General features: G+C 47.0%; 1 protein-coding gene across 1 annotated transcript; it reads right to left on the minus strand.

The window, feature by feature from the left end:
• Nucleotides 1-6,591: 6,591 nt before the first annotated feature.
• On the minus strand, nucleotides 6,592-17,709 carry RBM41 (RNA binding motif protein 41). The gene is made up of 7 exons (XM_077827006.1): nucleotides 17,652-17,709; nucleotides 14,215-14,331; nucleotides 13,459-13,651; nucleotides 12,366-12,570; nucleotides 10,089-10,483; nucleotides 7,705-7,852; nucleotides 6,592-7,299 (listed from the first exon to the last, which is right to left on the minus strand). Exons 1-7 carry the CDS (start codon nucleotides 17,657-17,659, stop codon nucleotides 7,133-7,135), a joined length of 1,233 nt encoding a protein of 410 aa, XP_077683132.1. The 5' UTR covers nucleotides 17,660-17,709; the 3' UTR covers nucleotides 6,592-7,132.
• Between the last annotated feature and the right edge of the window lie 365 nt (nucleotides 17,710-18,074).

Raw genomic sequence — 18,074 nt, forward strand, 5'->3', positions numbered from 1 at the left:
CAAGAATTGGGGGAATATTTCTGGCACCCATGGGTTAGGCAGAAAAAAAGCTGTTATTTTATGTAAGGTTGAGTGGCCAGCACTAACAACTCAAACATCTGTTGAATGGCCACCGGATGGGTCCTTTGCTGGGGATACATTAACAGTGCTTAAAAGGAGGCTGGAGGACAAAGCTCCAGCCCAGATGGATTATTGGTATGTATGGGACAACTGGACTTATGCGCATGCAAAAGGACATCCTCTTTTCTCCTCCTTTTCTTATTCATCTCAGGGGTCTCCAGCCCCGCTCTGTGCTATGCCTGCTTCTGCCCCTCCTCCGGCTTACCCTCGGCTTTGACTTATGCCCGTCACCTCCTTGCTTGCCAATTAGCTGTGCTTTCTGTCCAGGTGACAAGCCTCATGTGGGGAGGACTCGGGTAGCCCTTGTAAGTAAAAATATTTTAAAAAAGAGACCAGGAGGGCTGGGGGCTAGTTAAGAAGCCCACCCTCCTTGTTAATTTGGTAGTGAAACAAAGCTGGTGCTCATGGAAGGGACAGTTCAGAGAAAAAAAAGGATCGGGCCCAAGCGGGCAGGCAACAGCTAGAGAGATTGGAAAACAGGTTGAAAACTTAAAGGTCATAGTGAAAAAGAAAAGTAAATAATTACAGGAATGAAAAACGTAAATCCCGGAATAATACTTAAAATGGTAAAATCTAAGTAATTGGGTGTCGTTTTGAAAAATAAGCAAGTAATTTAAAAAAAAAAGTAAAAAGTTAACTCTTTAGTTGCTGGAAAGAATTAAACAGTTAAACTTTGTAAAATACTGAAAAGAAAAAAAAAATGCTTGGTTTCTTTGCAGCCATTTTGGAAAAAAATGGGCCCTTTTCCAAAGAAATGCAATTATACAATGCTACTTAATTAATACCGTATTAAGTTCCAAGAGGCTACAATAGGTGGTGTCTTCCTTTTCAGGTCGCTGTGTGTTTGACAGCAGGAGTTAAAAGTAAAAGGCAATCAAAAGTCTGGTAAAGTTTATTGTGCCCTTTTTAAAGTAAGAATCTTTAACCTGTGGATCCAAAAGCAAGCCGGAAAGCATTTATTTTAATGTAAATTACCTAACTAATAAGGTAGAGACCACTGAAACCTGGGCTGCCTATAAAACAAATACAAGAAAATATGGGTAATTCCTCTGTTTTGCCTGCAATTAACAAGGGTATTTGTATAAAAAGGAAATATTTTAAGCAATGACTGACTGCCCAAAAGGGGTAGATCTGTGTTTTATTTTTGTCTTTCAGAAAATCAGAGAAAACTGATGCCAGCTGAAAAGCAATTCAACATCTCATGAATTTACTGGCACAATAGAAATTCTGTTCTGTGTTCTATGTCCTGTCTTGTGGTGTTTGTCTTGTGGCCAGAATTGCTGTGTTTAATTTTTCATAGGACAGTTTAGTTTAAAACTAAATAGAAGGGTTAAATCAAAATGCAGATACTTGTTTTATTCAAATTGCAATACAAAGTGTTTGGATAATATAAAAAAAATGTGATATACTAAAGTTTAATACATTTGCTTAAGTAAAAAAAAAAAAAAATAAAAAAAAAAATTCATTGGCCAGATCTTTTAATTAAAAAATTGTTGTTAAAATTTGCACACCAACAGTCTTTGGAAGCAAGGACATCAAAGGTTAACCCACTCCCCATATTATACATGAGATCCTTCTGGCTACCTCACATTTCTAGCCAGAGGGCTGGGGAGGGAAAAAAAGCTATTGGGCACCAGAAATTGTACCAAGTGGACTCCTCAAAAGTGGGTGTGCTTGTCCTGGCTTGTTGCTCCAAAGCTCTGTAATAAAGTCATTTTCCTAGAAGGGTATATGTGGCATACATTATACAATAAGACTAAAGTGCTGTATAAAAAGGAATACATGTACATTGCCCATTAAACAAAAATGTATAAGTAAAAAGTGAAAGTTTCCTTTGCAGGTTAATAAAAGCCAAGAAGGGGAAAAAAAAAATAAAACGGAGGACGAGCTAATTCAATGCTGTAGCTGGCAGGCTTGGCAGGCTCGGTCCAAAGATAAGACACTGGCCTGCCCAAGGACACTACTCACAGCTAGGATTTGGCTAACAGCCAAGAAAGAGGGGGGCTTAAATGTGCCCAAACAGCTGTGAAATCTGCAACACACTGCCAGACATTAATGAAATGTGTTAGGTCTCTGTATTTACAGGTAAAAGAAGTCCTGCTTCAAGAATCCTGAGCAAACCTGCCATTTGTTAAAACCAGGTGACTGGGTCTACATAAAGGTCCCTCGACAAAATACTACTCTGGCCCCATGTTGAAAAGGCCCTTATTAAGTCCTGCTAACTACCAACACCGCTGTGAAGTGCCAAGGACTGACTGCCTAGACTCATGCTTCTTACTGCAAAAAGACCCCTCCACCTCGAGGTGACTTCACTTCGACTACTGATCAGCCTGTCCCTCCTTCTGGGTTTTTTTTTTTTCTTTCCTCCTTTTAAACAGCAAAAACAAACAAACAAACAAACAAACAAAAAAACAACAAGGTGAAGTGCTAGTAACCTCTCCCTTGTCCACTGACAAAGCTAACCTGCATTCAGTATTTGCTAAAGAAACCAAAGCACTACAGGGTAAAACTGTTACGAATTACACCTGGTAGGACACGCACACAAGTGCTACGAATTACACCTGATACGACACGCACACCAGTGCTGCGAATTATACCTGATAGGTCACGCACAGTTCGAATCTAGGCTGAGGCACAGAAACAAAGTCCACAACTGCAGAGTTCCCAAAAGACACTAAGTTTATTACGCTCGAGCGTGGTGCCCCCCTGCTAGCCAGGAGGGGACCCTGAATGCAGATTATACAAAGGTTATATACCTTTTAGCAAAGCATGTTGCCCTCGTGCATCAGAAACCTTAGCCAATAAACAAACCCTTGTCTTATCTACCACCTATCCCTGCTTGGTGCATTCCTCGTGCTATACCAGTATGTTAATTACACAGCATGGTCCTAAAGCCATGCATCAGTAACTTTTATTATCAGGATGGGAGGCCTCACATCAAGGCCAAGAGACAGGGAGTTAGAGACTGACAAAAACCAGATACTGGGAGTCAAGGCAGGCTGGAGACAAGGAGGAGGATTTTCACAGGGATTCAATATCTAAGGATTACTCCTCCTGGTGTATGATGTGCTGGCATTTAAACAATGGTGGGCCCCAAACCAAAATGGAGTCACATGTGCTAACTTTTCCTTAACAGTATGCATCCGATGAAGTGAGCTGTAGCTCACGAAAGCTTATGCTCAAATAAATTGGTTAGTCTCTAAGGTGCCACAGGTACTCCTTTTCTTTTTGCGAATACAGACTAACACGGCTGTTACTCTGAAACATACTCTGAAACCTGTCATATGTTTCAGAGTAACAGCCGTGTATTCGCAAAAAGAAAAGGAGTACTTGTGGCACCTTAGAGACTAACCAATTTATTTGAGCATAAGCTTTCGTGAGCTACAGCTCACTTCATCGGATGCATACTGTGGAAAGTGTAGAAGATCTTTTTATACACACAAAGCATGAAAAAATACCTCCTCCCACCCCACTCTCCTGCTGGTAATAGCTTATCTAAAGTGACCACTCTCCTTACAATGTGTATGATAATCAAGTTGGGCCATTTCCAGCACAAATCCAGGGTTTAACAAGAACGTCGGGGGGGGGGGGGGGGGGGGGGGGTGGAAAAAACAAGGGGAAATAGGTTACCTTGCATAATGACTTAGCCACTCCCAGTCTCTATTCAAGCCTAAGTTAATTGTATCCAATTTGCAAATGAATTCCAATTCAACAGTCTCTCGCTGGAGTCTGGATTTGAAGTTTTTTTGTTGTAATATCGCAACTTTCATGTCTGTAATCGCGTGACCAGAGAGATTGAAGTGTTCTCCGACTGATTTATGAATGTTATAATTCTTGACATCTGATTTGTATCCATTTATTCTTTTACGTAGAGACTGTCCAGTTTGACCAATGTACATGGCAGAGGGGCATTGCTGGCACATGATGGCATATATCACATTGGTGGATGTGCAGGTGAACAAGCCTCTGATAGTGTGGCTGATGTTATTAGGCCCTGGGATGGTGTCCCCTGAATAGATATGTGGGCACAGTTAGCCACGGGCTTTGTTGCAAGGACAGGTTCCTGGGTTAGTGGTTCTGTGTGTGGTATGTGGTTGTTGGTGAGTATTTGCTTCAGGTTGGGGGGCTGTCTTTAGGCAAAGACTGGCCTGTCTCCCAAGATTTGTGAGACTGTTGGGTCATCCTTCAGGATAGGCTGTAGATCCTTAATAATGCGTTGGAGGGGTTTTAGTTGGGGGCTGAAGGCGACGGCTAGTGGCGTTCTGTTATTTTCTTTGTTAGGCCTGTCCTAACCTGAATTTGTGCTGGAAATAGCCCAACTTGATTATCATACTCATTGTAAGGAGAGTGATCACTTTAGATAAGCTATTACCAGCAGGAGAGTGGGGGAGTATTTTTTCATGCTTTGTGTGTATAAAAAAATCTTCTACACTTTCCACAGTATGCATCCGATGAAGTGAGCTGTAGCTCACAAAAGCTTATGCTCAAATAAATTGGTTAGTCTCTAAGTTGCCACAAGTACTCCTTTTCTTTTTAGGATTCCCATATGTTCAGGTCAGGAAACCAATCTCTATCAGGGAAGATTTTTGAAATATGAGTAAAGGTCTGTGATTTTGCCAGCGGTACTTACGCACTGCCCCGAAAGTGGCAGCTGCTAGTTGGGCACCCAGCTCTGAAGGCAGTGCCTTCGCCCTACCCCAGCTCCCCTTCCCCTCAGCAGCGTTCTCTATTTGGGAATTTGAAATACAGTAACCCCCTAACCCTACTCCTGTACTGCCAATCTCAAGAGATCAAAAATCATGAGTCAGACCCAAAAAATCATGAGTTTAGGGCTTTTTTTAAAAGGACTATATTGTGGTTTTTGGTCTGTCTTGATTTTTGAACTTACCCTGCCCAAACTCAGTGCATACATGTAACAATTAGTGCACCCCACTTTGCCCAAATGTATTAGGTAAGGTGATTTTGGCCCCCGTTGCTAGAGCTCTCACCCTATCCCCCAGTCCCACTATCAGTTCTGTATGATCATTAAAGTGTGCACATGTTCAGGGAAGCGTGGGCATGAAAGGTGTAAACTGAATTAAAAGACTCGCTCATGAAAGGAAACAAAATGGATAAACTAGACCTACCTCTGGCATGTCCCTCTGTTTTCTACTCTCTTTTAAAGCGGAAGAAAATTCCACCTTCTCCATTTCCTATGAAATTCAATTTAAATCCCAGCCAGTGCTGAGCTTGGAACCATCCCCATTGTGATGCACAAACATTCCGTGGCAATGTGAACTAAGCAGGCTGAGGTCACCAGACAGGGCCTCAAAGGAACTCTGGTGTTCGAAGAGTCCAAGAAAGCTCCTCAGACGTTGTGCCTATCACGCTGCTGTTTTGAAGAATTAGGCCTCCAGAGTTTGTAAGGGCAAAGGTGGTCAGAACCAAAGCCAGAGAGCTCTGTTGTAGTGTGTAGAGCATTCTTCAAGGCTGGATGTAGTAACACTTCCGCATTCTGCTTGTTTTGCTCTAAAGCCATCGCCCCCAGCATTACAAGTAGGACACTACACATCACTCCATTTGACGTTTGAACTCAAGCCTGGATTTTGCACATGGCACATGATGAAAGGCTACCGAGAGCTGACAAGAAACAATAGCTAGAAAAAAATCAAACTGACAGGCTAGGGGGAGACTAGACAAGGGGAGAAAAAAGCAACAGACAGCAGGGCTAATAGCTGGACGTTTGTGGAAGGAACCAGCTGTTATAGGGAATTTGCATCCCTTCTGGGTGTGTGGCAGGTGTTGCACAGCTCATCTCTGTTAAAGCCATGAAATCTGGTTCCATCAATCAGAGGGCAAGGGGATCTCAAATGCTTCTCTCCAGAAACAGTCGGGTTGGTGGGGAAGAAGCATTACAATAACCTGCCATATTTACTGACAGAGGAGGCTGTTCCTGAAGAAAACCGCATAATTCTCAGAAAGCAATTGAACATTTATATCAAGAACAGCATCTACAGTGAGACTAGCTGGGAAAAATTACAAAGTCTACCAATCGTTGTGCTTCAGGGCTTTAGTGGATCAAGAGTGAGGGGTCAAGAAGTTTTCCCAGTCATGTAGCACAGTATAATCAAATACATTGATGTAACAGTGTGGCTATGGAGTGAGGGGAGGGACATTTATGTCTGTCTTCTGAACCCTCCAGCACTATCCACTGTCAGAGACAGGCTCCCAGACCAGACAGACCATTGCTGGTCTGCTCCAGTACAGTAACTTGTGAGGAAGGTGTGAGATCTGCTGTTAGTCTGCAAAGCACAATATACCTGGTCCTAAAGGAAAGGCCCTACACAGGAGGCTCCTAGTCTCCAAAAAGATTTCCTCTGGGCAAAGGAGATGATGGATGCAGCTTTCCTGCAATACTGAGAGGGCAAAAGGCTCAAGAGCATCTGGGGAACAGAGACATGCACTAGGAAAATACAACTTGAACACATTTATTTACATATTCACCTCCCTTAAAGGCCATTCAGACGGAAGCACCAAAAATACAGATATAAACAGGAGGGAACAGCTATCACCTACCCTGGAGGTGGTGACAAAGTAGGCATCCTGTACAAACAGCATAAAGCTATTTGTTTAAACTATATACAGAATGGAATACAGCACAGGACTCATCCCTCAGAACATGCTGCATGGTATGAGTGTTCAAACACACAGCAATTTAAGATCCTCAGACTCCTTCAAACCAGTGTCTGTTATCAAGCCACTGACCTCAGCATCCCTTCTGCCTTACACCGGGCAAGGTTGCCTCTGTTCCTGTCATCCCAAGCGTCACCTCTGTCCCATGCTGAGTGGGGCTGCCTCTAGCTTTCCTCTGCGTCTCACTTGAAGGAACTTAGCTCCCAGGACTCCCCTGTCCCACGCTGGGACTTATATACCTGAATGTTGAGCTCAGAATCAGAGCATTAAAGGATGGTTCCAACAGCTGAGTAACCACAACCCATGAGGATCCACACATCCCCCACAGATTACTTGTCCACTAGTTAGTAGTGGGTTTCTCTGCACGGTCTGTGGCACATGAGCTATGGGAGACAGAGTCAACACTTGATGACTGCACCTTACTTTTCCCAAACTCTATCACCAGCGTTTTCCCCAGCAGGCTATAGCCGTTCACCAGCAGCATTGCTTCCCGTGCAACCTCGACACCTGGAACAGGAGAGTAAAGTGAGCTCAGGTTACAGGGCACATATAACTGCTCTTACAACCAGCTCTGCTCTCAAGCCCACTGGGTTCAAGCACAGACCTCAGGACCATGTGGTCTTCTCCTGACTATTTCTAGCTCTTGTGCACTGTTATAAGCTCATCAGTAGAGCAGTGTGTGGGGAATGCCAGCACTCAGTGAACATATGACACTGAATCCCCCTCTTATTCTATGGGAGGGCTGGAATTCGTCAGTGGGGCAGTGTGGGGATGCTGAGGTCAGATAAGCATGGAGACCAAATTCCCCTTTTACCCCAGGGAGCGTGGCCCTTCCAGCACAGTGCACTGTGGAGCTGACACTGAACCTTCACTCATCAGGAAAGGCCTGCGAGATGTAGCTGAGCGACTCACTGGGAAAGGTGATGAAGGCCTGGCCCCTCATGCGGCCACTCAGCAGACGGAACTGGATCGGTGTGCCATCCTTCTCCTGGAACCGAGCAAACAAAGAGACCAGCTCCCTCACTGTCACCCGAGTGCTCAGGTTCTTCAAATACAGCACCTAATCAGCCCCCAGAACAATGTGGGGAGGAGGGAGAGAAAGAGTCACCACAGCCTTGTGTGAGAAGGGCCATCTCTATACAGCTAACTCCCATCTCACTCCCACAGCCCCTCTGCCACACACCAGAAGGGGCTAGCCCTGACCCTTGCACTCCCCCTACAGCCCCCCCACCCCCCACGGTGGGAGGCTGGCCCTGCCACTCTCACCCCTCTACAGCCTGCTTGCCCCACACGGCAAGGGGCTAGCCTCGCCCTTCTCACTCCCCCTACAGCCTGCTTGCCCCACACAGCGAGGGGCTAGCCCCACCTCTCTCATTCCCCCTACAGCCCCTTCTGCTCCACATGGGAAGGGCCTGGCCCTGCCCCTCTCATCCCCCTACAGCCCTCCCCCTGCCCCACATGGGAAGGGCCTGGCCCTGCCCCTCTCATCCCCCTACAGCCCTCCCCCTGCCCCACATGGGAAGGGCCTGGCCCTGCCCCTCTCATCCCCCTACAGCCCTCCCCCTGCCCCACATGGGAAGGGCCTGGCCCTGCCCCTCTCATCCCCCTACAGCCCTCCCCCTGCCCCACACTGGTGGTTGTATGTTTAGAGGACAGAGACAGCCATATATGGGAGGGCATCTTATGGCTTCTTTGAGGCTGTATCACGCTATATCTACACCGGTTCCTGTTGGCTCCAGTTATTTATACCATGAGCTCTTGCTGCCTGTTAAACAAGGTTTAAACATAGCATTGTGGGAAGGCAGTCAGATTGCTCATGACTAGTTATGGAGGCAGCACTGTGTTAGTCTAGGTCTCAGAGCCAGAGATCTTCCTCCCGCTTTAGTCCATCTGGGGCTGGGTTTGAAGCATGGCTGGCAGCTAGGTATCCTATGAGTATTTAAGCAAGGGAATCTCTTTTGTTGACTCCAAAGATCCCCCTTTATTCCCCAGCAGAGGAGGCTATTTCTCCTTTGGCTGGGAGGTGACTGCACACACTCGTTTGGTGATGCTCTATCATTAGCAAGCAGGAATCTTTATCCATTAGGATTCTGCCCACTAGCCCCTTCTGGCCTTGGAATCCATAAATCTAATACAGATGCCAGAACAGCATCCCCAGAGCTCCACATTAGGGCATAGAATCAAAGGACTGGAAGGAACCTCGAGAAGTCATCTAGTCCAGTCCCCTGCACTCATGGCAGGACTAAGTATTATCTAGACCATTCCTGACAGGTGTTTGTCTAACCTGCTCTTCAAAATCTCCAATGATGGAGATTCCACAACCTCCCTGGGCAAATTATTCCAGTGCTTAACCACTCTTACAGTTAGGACAATTTTCCTAATGTACAACCTAAACCTCCCTTGCCTCAATTTAAGCCCACTGATTCTTGTCCTATCCTCAGAGGTTAAGAAGAACAATTCTTCTCCTTGTAACAACCTTTTATGTACTTGAAAACGGTTATCATGTCTCCTCTCAGTCTTTTCTTTTCCAGACTAAACACACCCAATTTTTTCAATCTTCCCTCATAGGTCATGTTTTCTAGACCTTTCATCATTTCTGTTGCTCTTCTCTGGACTTTCTCCAATTTGTCCACATCTTTCCTGAAATGTGGCACCCAGAATTGGACACAATACTCCAGTTGAGGCCTAATCCGTGCGGAGTAGAGTGGAAGAGTTATTTCTTGTGTCTTGCTTACAGCATTCTTGCTAATATATCCCAGAATAATGTTCACTTATTCTGCAACAGTGTTACACTGTTGACTCATATTTAGCTTGTGGTCCACTATGACCCCGAGATCCCTTTCCGCAGTACTCCTTCCTACGCAGTCATTTCCCATTTTGTACATGTGCAACTGATTGTTCCTTCCTAAGTGGAGGACTTTGCATTTGTTCTTATTTAATTTCATCCTATTTACTTCAGACCATTTCTCCAGTTTGTCCAGATCATTTTGAATTTTAATCCTAACTTCCAAAGCACTTGCAACCCCTCCCGGCTTGGTATCGTCCGCAAACTTTATAAGTGTACTCTCTATGCCATTATCTAAATCACTGATGAAGATACTTAACAGAACTGGACCCAGAACTGATCCTTGCGGGACTGCATTCGATACACCCTTCCATCATGACTGTGAACCACTGATAATTACTCTCTGAGAATGGTTTTCCAATCAGTTTTGCACCCAGCTTATATGGTACAATTATAACTGTGAAGAGGGAACATACCCAGTTTATTACCTTCAGCTTGACGTTTACCATACCTTGCTTGGCTCTCCCGGCTTGTAGGAGGAAAACCGGGAGATGCTCCTGATCTCCTCTTCCGAGAGACGATTCTTGCGGATCTCCTCTTCTGGGATGAACTCCACGGGCTCCTTTACAGTTGCAGGCCCCAGGGTGGGTCGCTGGGCCACAGTTCCCGCTGCCTTAATCGCGGGGAGGCTGGGACCTCCATACTCTTCTGTCTGCTCTCCCTGATCCAGAAGCTGTGCGGTACCCTTAACCACAGGTCCACTTGGGGAGGGGAAGCAAGGCAAGCATGGATCACTTTCTGTAGACTGGGATTCCCCGGTCAATGGCTTTTTTAGCATCTCTTGACAGACAGTCTCCAAATCACCCATTGGGTCCTTTTCATTCACCATCCTCTTCTGAGCTTCATCTAATCCACAGTAAAGAAATATGGTGACATGACAAAACCGACTACCACCACAAGTAAATGAATAGATTACTGGGGAGGGCTAAAGCCTGGGCCCCAAAGACAGAAAGTTCTGCTCTAGGGCAGCTAAGTCCAGCCTCTGGCAGGAGACTGGGGGTCACTGAAAGGCAAAATGTAGGCTGCCAGCAGTAACTGATGGTATTCCAGATTAGAACAGGTTTCCGGGAAGAACAGCAACTCTACCAGAATGTTTTCTATGGCTCTCATTCCCAACTCAATTATCCTGGGGACTTGATAATCTGCCACTTGATTTCAATATGTTCCAGAGATCAGCACACTGACTGGTTCCCCTGTGCTCCAGCTAGCAGAGACCTTTCTCCACCTGGTCCGTGCTTATAGCTAGTGAAGCTTATTTCCTGCCATGCAGCTTTTTAAAAATGTTATTTTGAACAAACACATTTTGTTGAGCTTTCAGGGACACTGTCAGGTTAAAAATCAGGGATTTAAAGGTGCTTCCTTGCCTGGGTTACCAATAACACCTGCCTTAGTTTATTTAATGGAAGCAAGGGCAAAAAAGAAACTTTCCCCTCATCCATGTAGCATTAAATAGGGTGCTTTTTTACTGTGTTAGGGTCCCAGCAGAGTGCAGTGTAACACCAGAGTGGTTAGTCCCTGGGCAGCTGCACTTCCTGGACGCTGCAGCTGTAGGTGGGAATGGGGATCAATGTCATTAGATTGTCAGCTCTTTGGAGCAAGGACCATCTTTCTGTACTGTGTTTGTACAGCGCTTAGTGCAATGGGGACCTAGTCAATGACCAGGGCTCCTAACCACGCCAATAATACAAACAAACAACAATAATAATAATAATCAAAAGAAGCGGCAAAGAGTCCTGTGGCACCTTATAGACTAACAGACGTATTGGAGCATAAGCTTTCATGGGTGAATACCCACTTCGTCGGATGCATGTCTTACTTGAATAATCAAAAGGGCATTTTTAAAAATAAGTCATGAAAAGCACCTCCATTAAACAGTTTTTCTAACAAACAAAACCTAATTGTTAGGCTTGCAATACCCCTTTAAAGGTGACCCTCGCTATGATCTGGTGCATGATGCGTTTCTGCAGTCGCCTAGGGCAGTGCTAGATATCACTGCCTAAGGCTCAGACTGTAAGAAAGAATACAACCAAGGGGCAGGAGAAAACTGATGCTCGGGTGAGAGGCAGTGTGGTGAAGTGGAGAGGGTCCTGGGCTGGGAATCAGGACACCTGGGTTCTAGTTCGGACTCTGCCACTGACCCTGCTGGGTGACCTTGGCCAAGTCACTTCCCCGCTCAGTTTCCATCCAACCCTGAGTCTGTCTTGTATATTTAGCCTGATAGCAATTCAGGATAGGGACAGTCTTACTTTGTGTATTCACTCTGTCTAGCACGATAGGCACTGATTTTGGTTGGCCCTCTAGGCACTACAGCAGTACAAATAATGAATAAGAGAACCAGGTTACATGCTGCTATTATACATACAGGCTGAACTCTGTCTCCAGCTACACCCATGCCATCCCAGTGAACCAACAGGGTTGCACAGCTGTCAGAGAGCGCTGAATTCAGCCTGCCAGTGCGGGCGTGTTCATTCTGACAGTGGCTCTGTGCAGACTCATATGTTAGAGAGTCCTTTCTTTAAACGGTCTGTTCATGCAAGATTCTCTGGACAAAATGAAAATAGCTCCTTCCCGCCCATCGCACAGTCCAGAAGATTTCTTTAGGGAGAAAGGGCAAGAAAGAAACACTCCAGATCTACGTTCACAGAACACTTGCTCCTGCACACCCAGGTGCTCAGTGAGTTACTCCCACCCTGCTAGGGCCACTGATGGCGTTGGGGAGCCAGTGTACCTTGGTGGTAGAGTGCCCGCAGGAAGGAGTGACGGTCCGTCCCCTGGAAGAGCGCATTCTCAATCTCCATCTCCCGCCGACTCAGCTGTTTGCTGCCAGCAAACCTCTGCGGCAGGGACAAAATGCGCTGGCGCTCTGTGATCTTCTCCTGGATGGCTCGCAGCCGTTCCCGCATGGCTTCAGGGGCTGCCCCTAGCCCAGAGCCCTGAAACACAGTAGCAGCATCGCTTAGGAGAAAAAACACCTAATTCAGACTAGGGGGCGCTGATTAGCGACAAGAGCTACTGTTATCACCAGACAAGGGCAGAAACATCATTATTTTCAAAGCTAGGAACCCACCACCCAGAGGGGTTAAAAGGACACAGAGCTCATTCTCATCTGATCTTACTGATAGTTCTGATTTCATTTACTTTGCTCCTTATTTATTTGTATCCACATACCCCACTGTTTCTGGCTCTCTTTAACTGGGCAATGGCTAACATCTGCTCCAGTTTGCCAATCTATTTGTAGCGCCCTGCACAGATACACAATTTATATCCACAGATATAAATCGGAACCAAAGTGGTAAAAGCAGCAGCCTGGCGGTCCGTCGCTTCCAGGAGCCAGTGCCCTGCACCAGCAGCTCCTCCAGCTTGGCTGTACCACTCCTAGCACCACCCACTGCACTAGTGCAACCAGGGACAGCTGCCAGTGAGTGTGGTGCCCGCTCCAGTGGGCAGGGCTGGGAGTGGTACAACCACGCTGGAGGAGCTGCCAGCACAGGACACCGGCTCCTGGGAGCGGCAGCCTGCCAGGCTGTGCTTTTGTCACTGCACTTCCCAATAGAGCTCTGCAGTTACCGATTTATATCTGCAGATATAAACTGTGTATCCGCACAGGGCTCTACCTATTTGTGAATGCAGCTCTATGGAAGATAGACATACTGTTAACCATTCCTTGGAGAATGCTTGAGGTGCCTTAAAATCTGCAATTTATTATTGGCTAGTATTAATACGCTCTGCAGAGCTTTGGACTCCAGACTCCATTTTGTTCTAGAGGGCTCTCTATGCTGGATTCCAGGATCCTGCGGTTGCTAGTAAAGCTCCTTCCCCACCTTATCTGCTGAACCATGGTTCTTCCAGAGCAGGATCTCTGAGTCTGAGAGCCCCAGTTCCCGAAGAGAGGCTGTTTCTTGCTCACTCTCCTGCAGTGCCTGGAACTGCGATAAGGTCAGAGTCCCTGCCGCCTCCTCTCCAAAGGGCTTGTAAAGAGCGGCTGGGGCGAAGCATCGTCGTTTGGACACGCACCTGCAACCCAAATCAACAGCACAGCGAGATGTCCTTAGGGCTCAGAAGTTAAGTGCGGGGGTAAGATCCTGGCCTTTATATAAACCTGGATATGCTCTCACCACCACCAGCCTAGCACGAGCACCAGAGATGCTGTGCTTCTGAAGCCTGGACATACTCCACATTCTTTTATCTGATACTATAAGCTTATAAAGCAAGGGAGCATCAAGCAGTGTATATTTCTATTATATGCAGTGTCACCTAGTGGCTGAAAAATCTAACTGCACTGTGTGTTTGCATGATGACACTGTTGGGAGAAAGAGCCGTGCTCCAGTGCTCACTGCTTGAGTGAGACACAGCACAGGAAGCTCTGCTTGTGCAACCTGCCTCCATGTATTTGTCAATGATTCACCTATACCAATATCTTCTCATCACCTGCATGCTACAGCATTAATGCTGCCGTGCTGCTGGTGGTGCTGCTCTCAAGAACCTGAATGAGCTCTGTCCGCCGGCACCGAAGTGCCAGCAGGGGCAGCCTTTAGCCTTGTGCTTTGCTGGACAATGCTGGCTAGTTCAATACTTACTGTTCAATAGAGACAGCAGTATCAAGCTGATGGTGAAGGAGGCTCTTCAGCTGCCTCTCTCCCTCTGTCTCCAAATCCTCTAGGAGGAGCTCATCACTAGACAGGCTGCTGTTGACCCTGGGCATGGAAACACAACAGAGGGAGTCAGTGAATTACAGAGAGTGCTTTACTCCCCCCACACACCCAAATCTACCATATTTATAATTCTGCAGATATTCTGTCTTTCAGTCCTTTATAAGAACACTAGGAAGACAATGTGACAGTCCAGATGGGCTATAAAGCACAAGATGGAACTAAAAATAAACTTCATGGCAGAATTCTCACTGATGTCAATTAGAAGGGCACACAGATGATTTTTGGAAAATTTAAAATATGCCAGGAACACTTTTTTTTTAATTCACATTCAATCCTGTAATTTTTATTTACGGAAGATCTATTTAAAAAAATTAATTCTGCCTAGCTTCAAATGACTCAGTGCAATAAAAAAAACCCCAAAATCAAAAACAAAGCCATCAGAGACCATCAAAGAAAGCAGAAAGTTGGCAGCATTCTAGAATATAGTTATAAACTTGATTATCAATCTGCCTTTCTAAGGGAAAACTTGCTCCACCTATGGCACATTGCCTTGCACTTGTTATTTCGTACAGAACTTTAAAGGACATTGGCATCTACTGTTCTGTGGCTTTTTGTTTCCTTCTCTCAGCGCCTGCACCAAGGTCAGAATAGGGGGAGGGAAGAAATAGTTGATACACTTCTCAAGCCCAACTCCCAATCTTAGAGGCACAGGATGTTTCTGCAAAAGTTATGAACAGTGAAATGATTAACAAAGGTCTAAACACGTATTAAGATTCAGGCTTTAATACTTTATTGTTATGAATGGAGCTGCCCACACCTCTCCTAGAGCGATTGTTTCAGGCTGCCTCTAAACTCAGGCAGACAGCCATGCACTGGGGAACATTTGGGCAAACAGCTCAGTGTTGGGTGAAGGTTTCTTCACAACAATCACAGCTAGAAACTTCACTTTGTTTTTAAATGAAAACTTAGAAAGTGCTGGTATAACAACATAAGAACAGCCATACTGAATCAGAACAATGGTCCATCAAGCCCAATATACTGTCTCTGACAGTGGCAGGTGCTAGATGCTTCAGAGGGAATGAACAGGACAGGGCAATTTCAATCGATCTATCTCAAGGGTTCTCAAACTTCATTGCACCGCGACCCCCTTCTGACAACAAAATTACTACATGACCCCAGGAGCGTGCTGGAGCCCGAGCCCGAGCCCTGCCACCTTGGGTGGGGGAGAGGAGGCCACAGCCCAAGCCCCACCACCTTGGGTGGGAGTGGAGCTCAGATTCAGCTCTGGGTGCCAGCAAGTCTAACGCTGGCCCTGGTAACCCCATTAAAATGGGGTTCCGACCCACAGTTTGAGAAGTACTGATCTATCCCATTGTCCAGTCCCAGCTTCTGGCAGTCAAAGGTTTAGGGACACCCAGAGCATGGGATTGTATCCCTGACCATCTTGGCTAATAGCCATTGATGGCCCTATCCTCCATGAACTTATCTAATTCTTTTTTGAACCCTGTTATACTTTTGGCCTTCACAACATCCCCTGGCAATGAATTCCACAGATGGACTGTGCATTGGGTAAGAAAGTACATCTTCATGTTTGTTTTAAACTTGCTGCCTACTAATTTCATCGGGTGACCCACACAGTTCTTGTTATGTGAAGGGGTAAATAATACTTCCCTGTTCACTTTCTCCACACCCGTCATGATTTTATAGACCTCCATCGTATCTACCTTTAGTCGCCTCTTTTCTAAGCTGAACAGCCCCAGCGTTTTTAATTTCTCCTCACAGAAAAGCTGTTCCTGACCCCTAATCCTTTGTATTGCCCTTCTCTGGGCTTTTCCCAATTCTAATAGACCTTTTTTGAGATGAGGCGACCAGAACTACATGCAATATTCAAAGCGTGAGCAAACCATGGATTTAAATGGTTGCATTATCATATTTTGTTTTATTATCAATTACTGGTGTGATGTGCCAACTCAGTCTGACCCCTCTCTGTGTTAAACTGGAACTTTCTTTTTTAAAATTGCTACTTGGTTTTACCTTTGCCAAAGACTCCCCGCATTTCACCATCCTTTCCTGTGTTTAACTGGAGTAGAAATTAACACAGAAGCTTTTAGGCCAGGTATTGCATCAGTGATACTGAACTTTGGTAGCAAATGGAGACTGCTCAAACCTCTCACTGCAGAGCAGATAGGCCGTCCTCACTCACTTCAGGGGGTGATGGGAACATGAAAGATTGCAAGGTGGCCAACCCAAAGCCTCAAAAATCATGACTTGGGCCACGCACTGAAATAATTAGATTTATTTTAAAATAATAAATACTGGGCTTTTTATTTCTGTTGAGGTTTAAGATCCTTTAGGGCAAACTCACTTGGTGTTTTCAAGCTTTTCTCTGCAGTCACAAAAGCTAGTACCCTTTTTTTTTTTTTTTTTTTTTTTTTAATGGAAGCTGAGACATTGTTGCCCTCTCTTGATCCAGGAACTGGGGCTTTAAGAAAAACACTAAGTATTGTAGGACTCACAATAAAATCACGAGAGCTGGCAACGCTGGAATTCAGGTACAGGCTGTCTCCATTAAAGGAATCTCACAGGAACTTGCATACAAGGAAATCATTCCCCCAGAGCACCTTCAACCTCCACTTTTCCTCCCCCAAAGCACCTCAAATCCCCATCCTTCCTTTCCCCCCCAAACTCCCCCTTCTTCCTCCAGAGCACCCCAACCCTCATCTTCCCCCCACCTGAGCATCCCCAACCCCCATTATCATCCTTTCCCATCCCCTCCCTTCCTCCCCAGAGCACCCCAACTCTGTAGCCCCCAGCACTCCCCCCATCCCTCATCCTTCCACCAGAACACCCCAACTCTACAGCTACCAGCACCCCCTACTAGCCCCCATCCTTCCCCCGTGCTCCCTCTCATCTCCCCTCCCTTCCGCCCCCAGAGCACCCCCAACCCTCTTTCCTCCCTCCATCCTTCCCCCACCCCTCCTTCAGAGCACCCTCAACCCCCCAGTCTTCATCTTCCCCCGACCTGAGCATCCCCAACGCCCAGTCATCATCCTTTCCCCATTCCCTCCCTTCCAGAGCACCCACAACTCTGTAGCCCCCAGCCCCACCCAGACTTCCCCCTCCCTCCCTCCCCCAGAGCACCCCCAAACCCCACTCCAGAGCACCCCACTCCCACTTCCTCCCACAGAGCAACCCCTTTTCTGCCCCCACTCCCCAATGGAGGGCACAGGAGCCCTCCAGCTGCCGAACCCAGCAGCAGCCCAGGCCCTGGCTGCCCCCGGGGGAGTCACGAGCGCCCAGCTGCGAGATCCGAGACACCCCCCGCCCCCGCCCCCGCACCACCCGGAACCCTCCCCTCTCACCTCCGCATGGCTCCGGCCCCCCGCACCTCTCACTCCCCCTGCCCCAGCCCGCTCAAGGCCTGGACTGCAACTCCCAGGAGCACCGTGCGGCGGGGCCCGAGTGGAGGGGCGGGGCGGGCTCCAGGGCCTGCTGGTTGTTGTAGTGCAGCCAGGCTCGCCCGTACCCCCATTGCTAACCCGCCGCGGAAGCCCATAGGGGCCAACCAGAGCGCGGCTGCCTTACGCGGCCTCTGTCAACCTCTGTCTGTTCCCCTGGGCCCGAGCCCCACGAGCTTCCTCAGGGCGAGCTGGGTCAGACAGACTGGGGCGCCTGAGCTACAGGCCTTTGCCCAGCTAGGGCAGCCAGCTTTCTAATCGCAGAAACCCCCCACGCCCTCCGCTCCCTCCATCTCCCCCCTGGCGCTTGGTCTTCCCCACCCGCAA

Source organism: Eretmochelys imbricata, chromosome 9, assembly GCF_965152235.1.
Source record: "Eretmochelys imbricata isolate rEreImb1 chromosome 9, rEreImb1.hap1, whole genome shotgun sequence".
Classification (NCBI taxonomy): domain Eukaryota; kingdom Metazoa; phylum Chordata; order Testudines; family Cheloniidae; genus Eretmochelys; species Eretmochelys imbricata.

Coding starts and splice junctions, on each gene's coding strand:
- RBM41 (XM_077827006.1), bottom strand. Junction 13,652..14,214: donor ACTGCTGTCTCTATTGAACA/GTAAGTATTGAA, acceptor TTTGGGTTGCAG/GTGCGTGTCCAAACGACGAT. Junction 7,853..10,088: donor AGCCGGGAGAGCCAAGCAAG/GTATGGTAAACG, acceptor GGGGCTGATTAG/GTGCTGTATTTGAAGAACCT.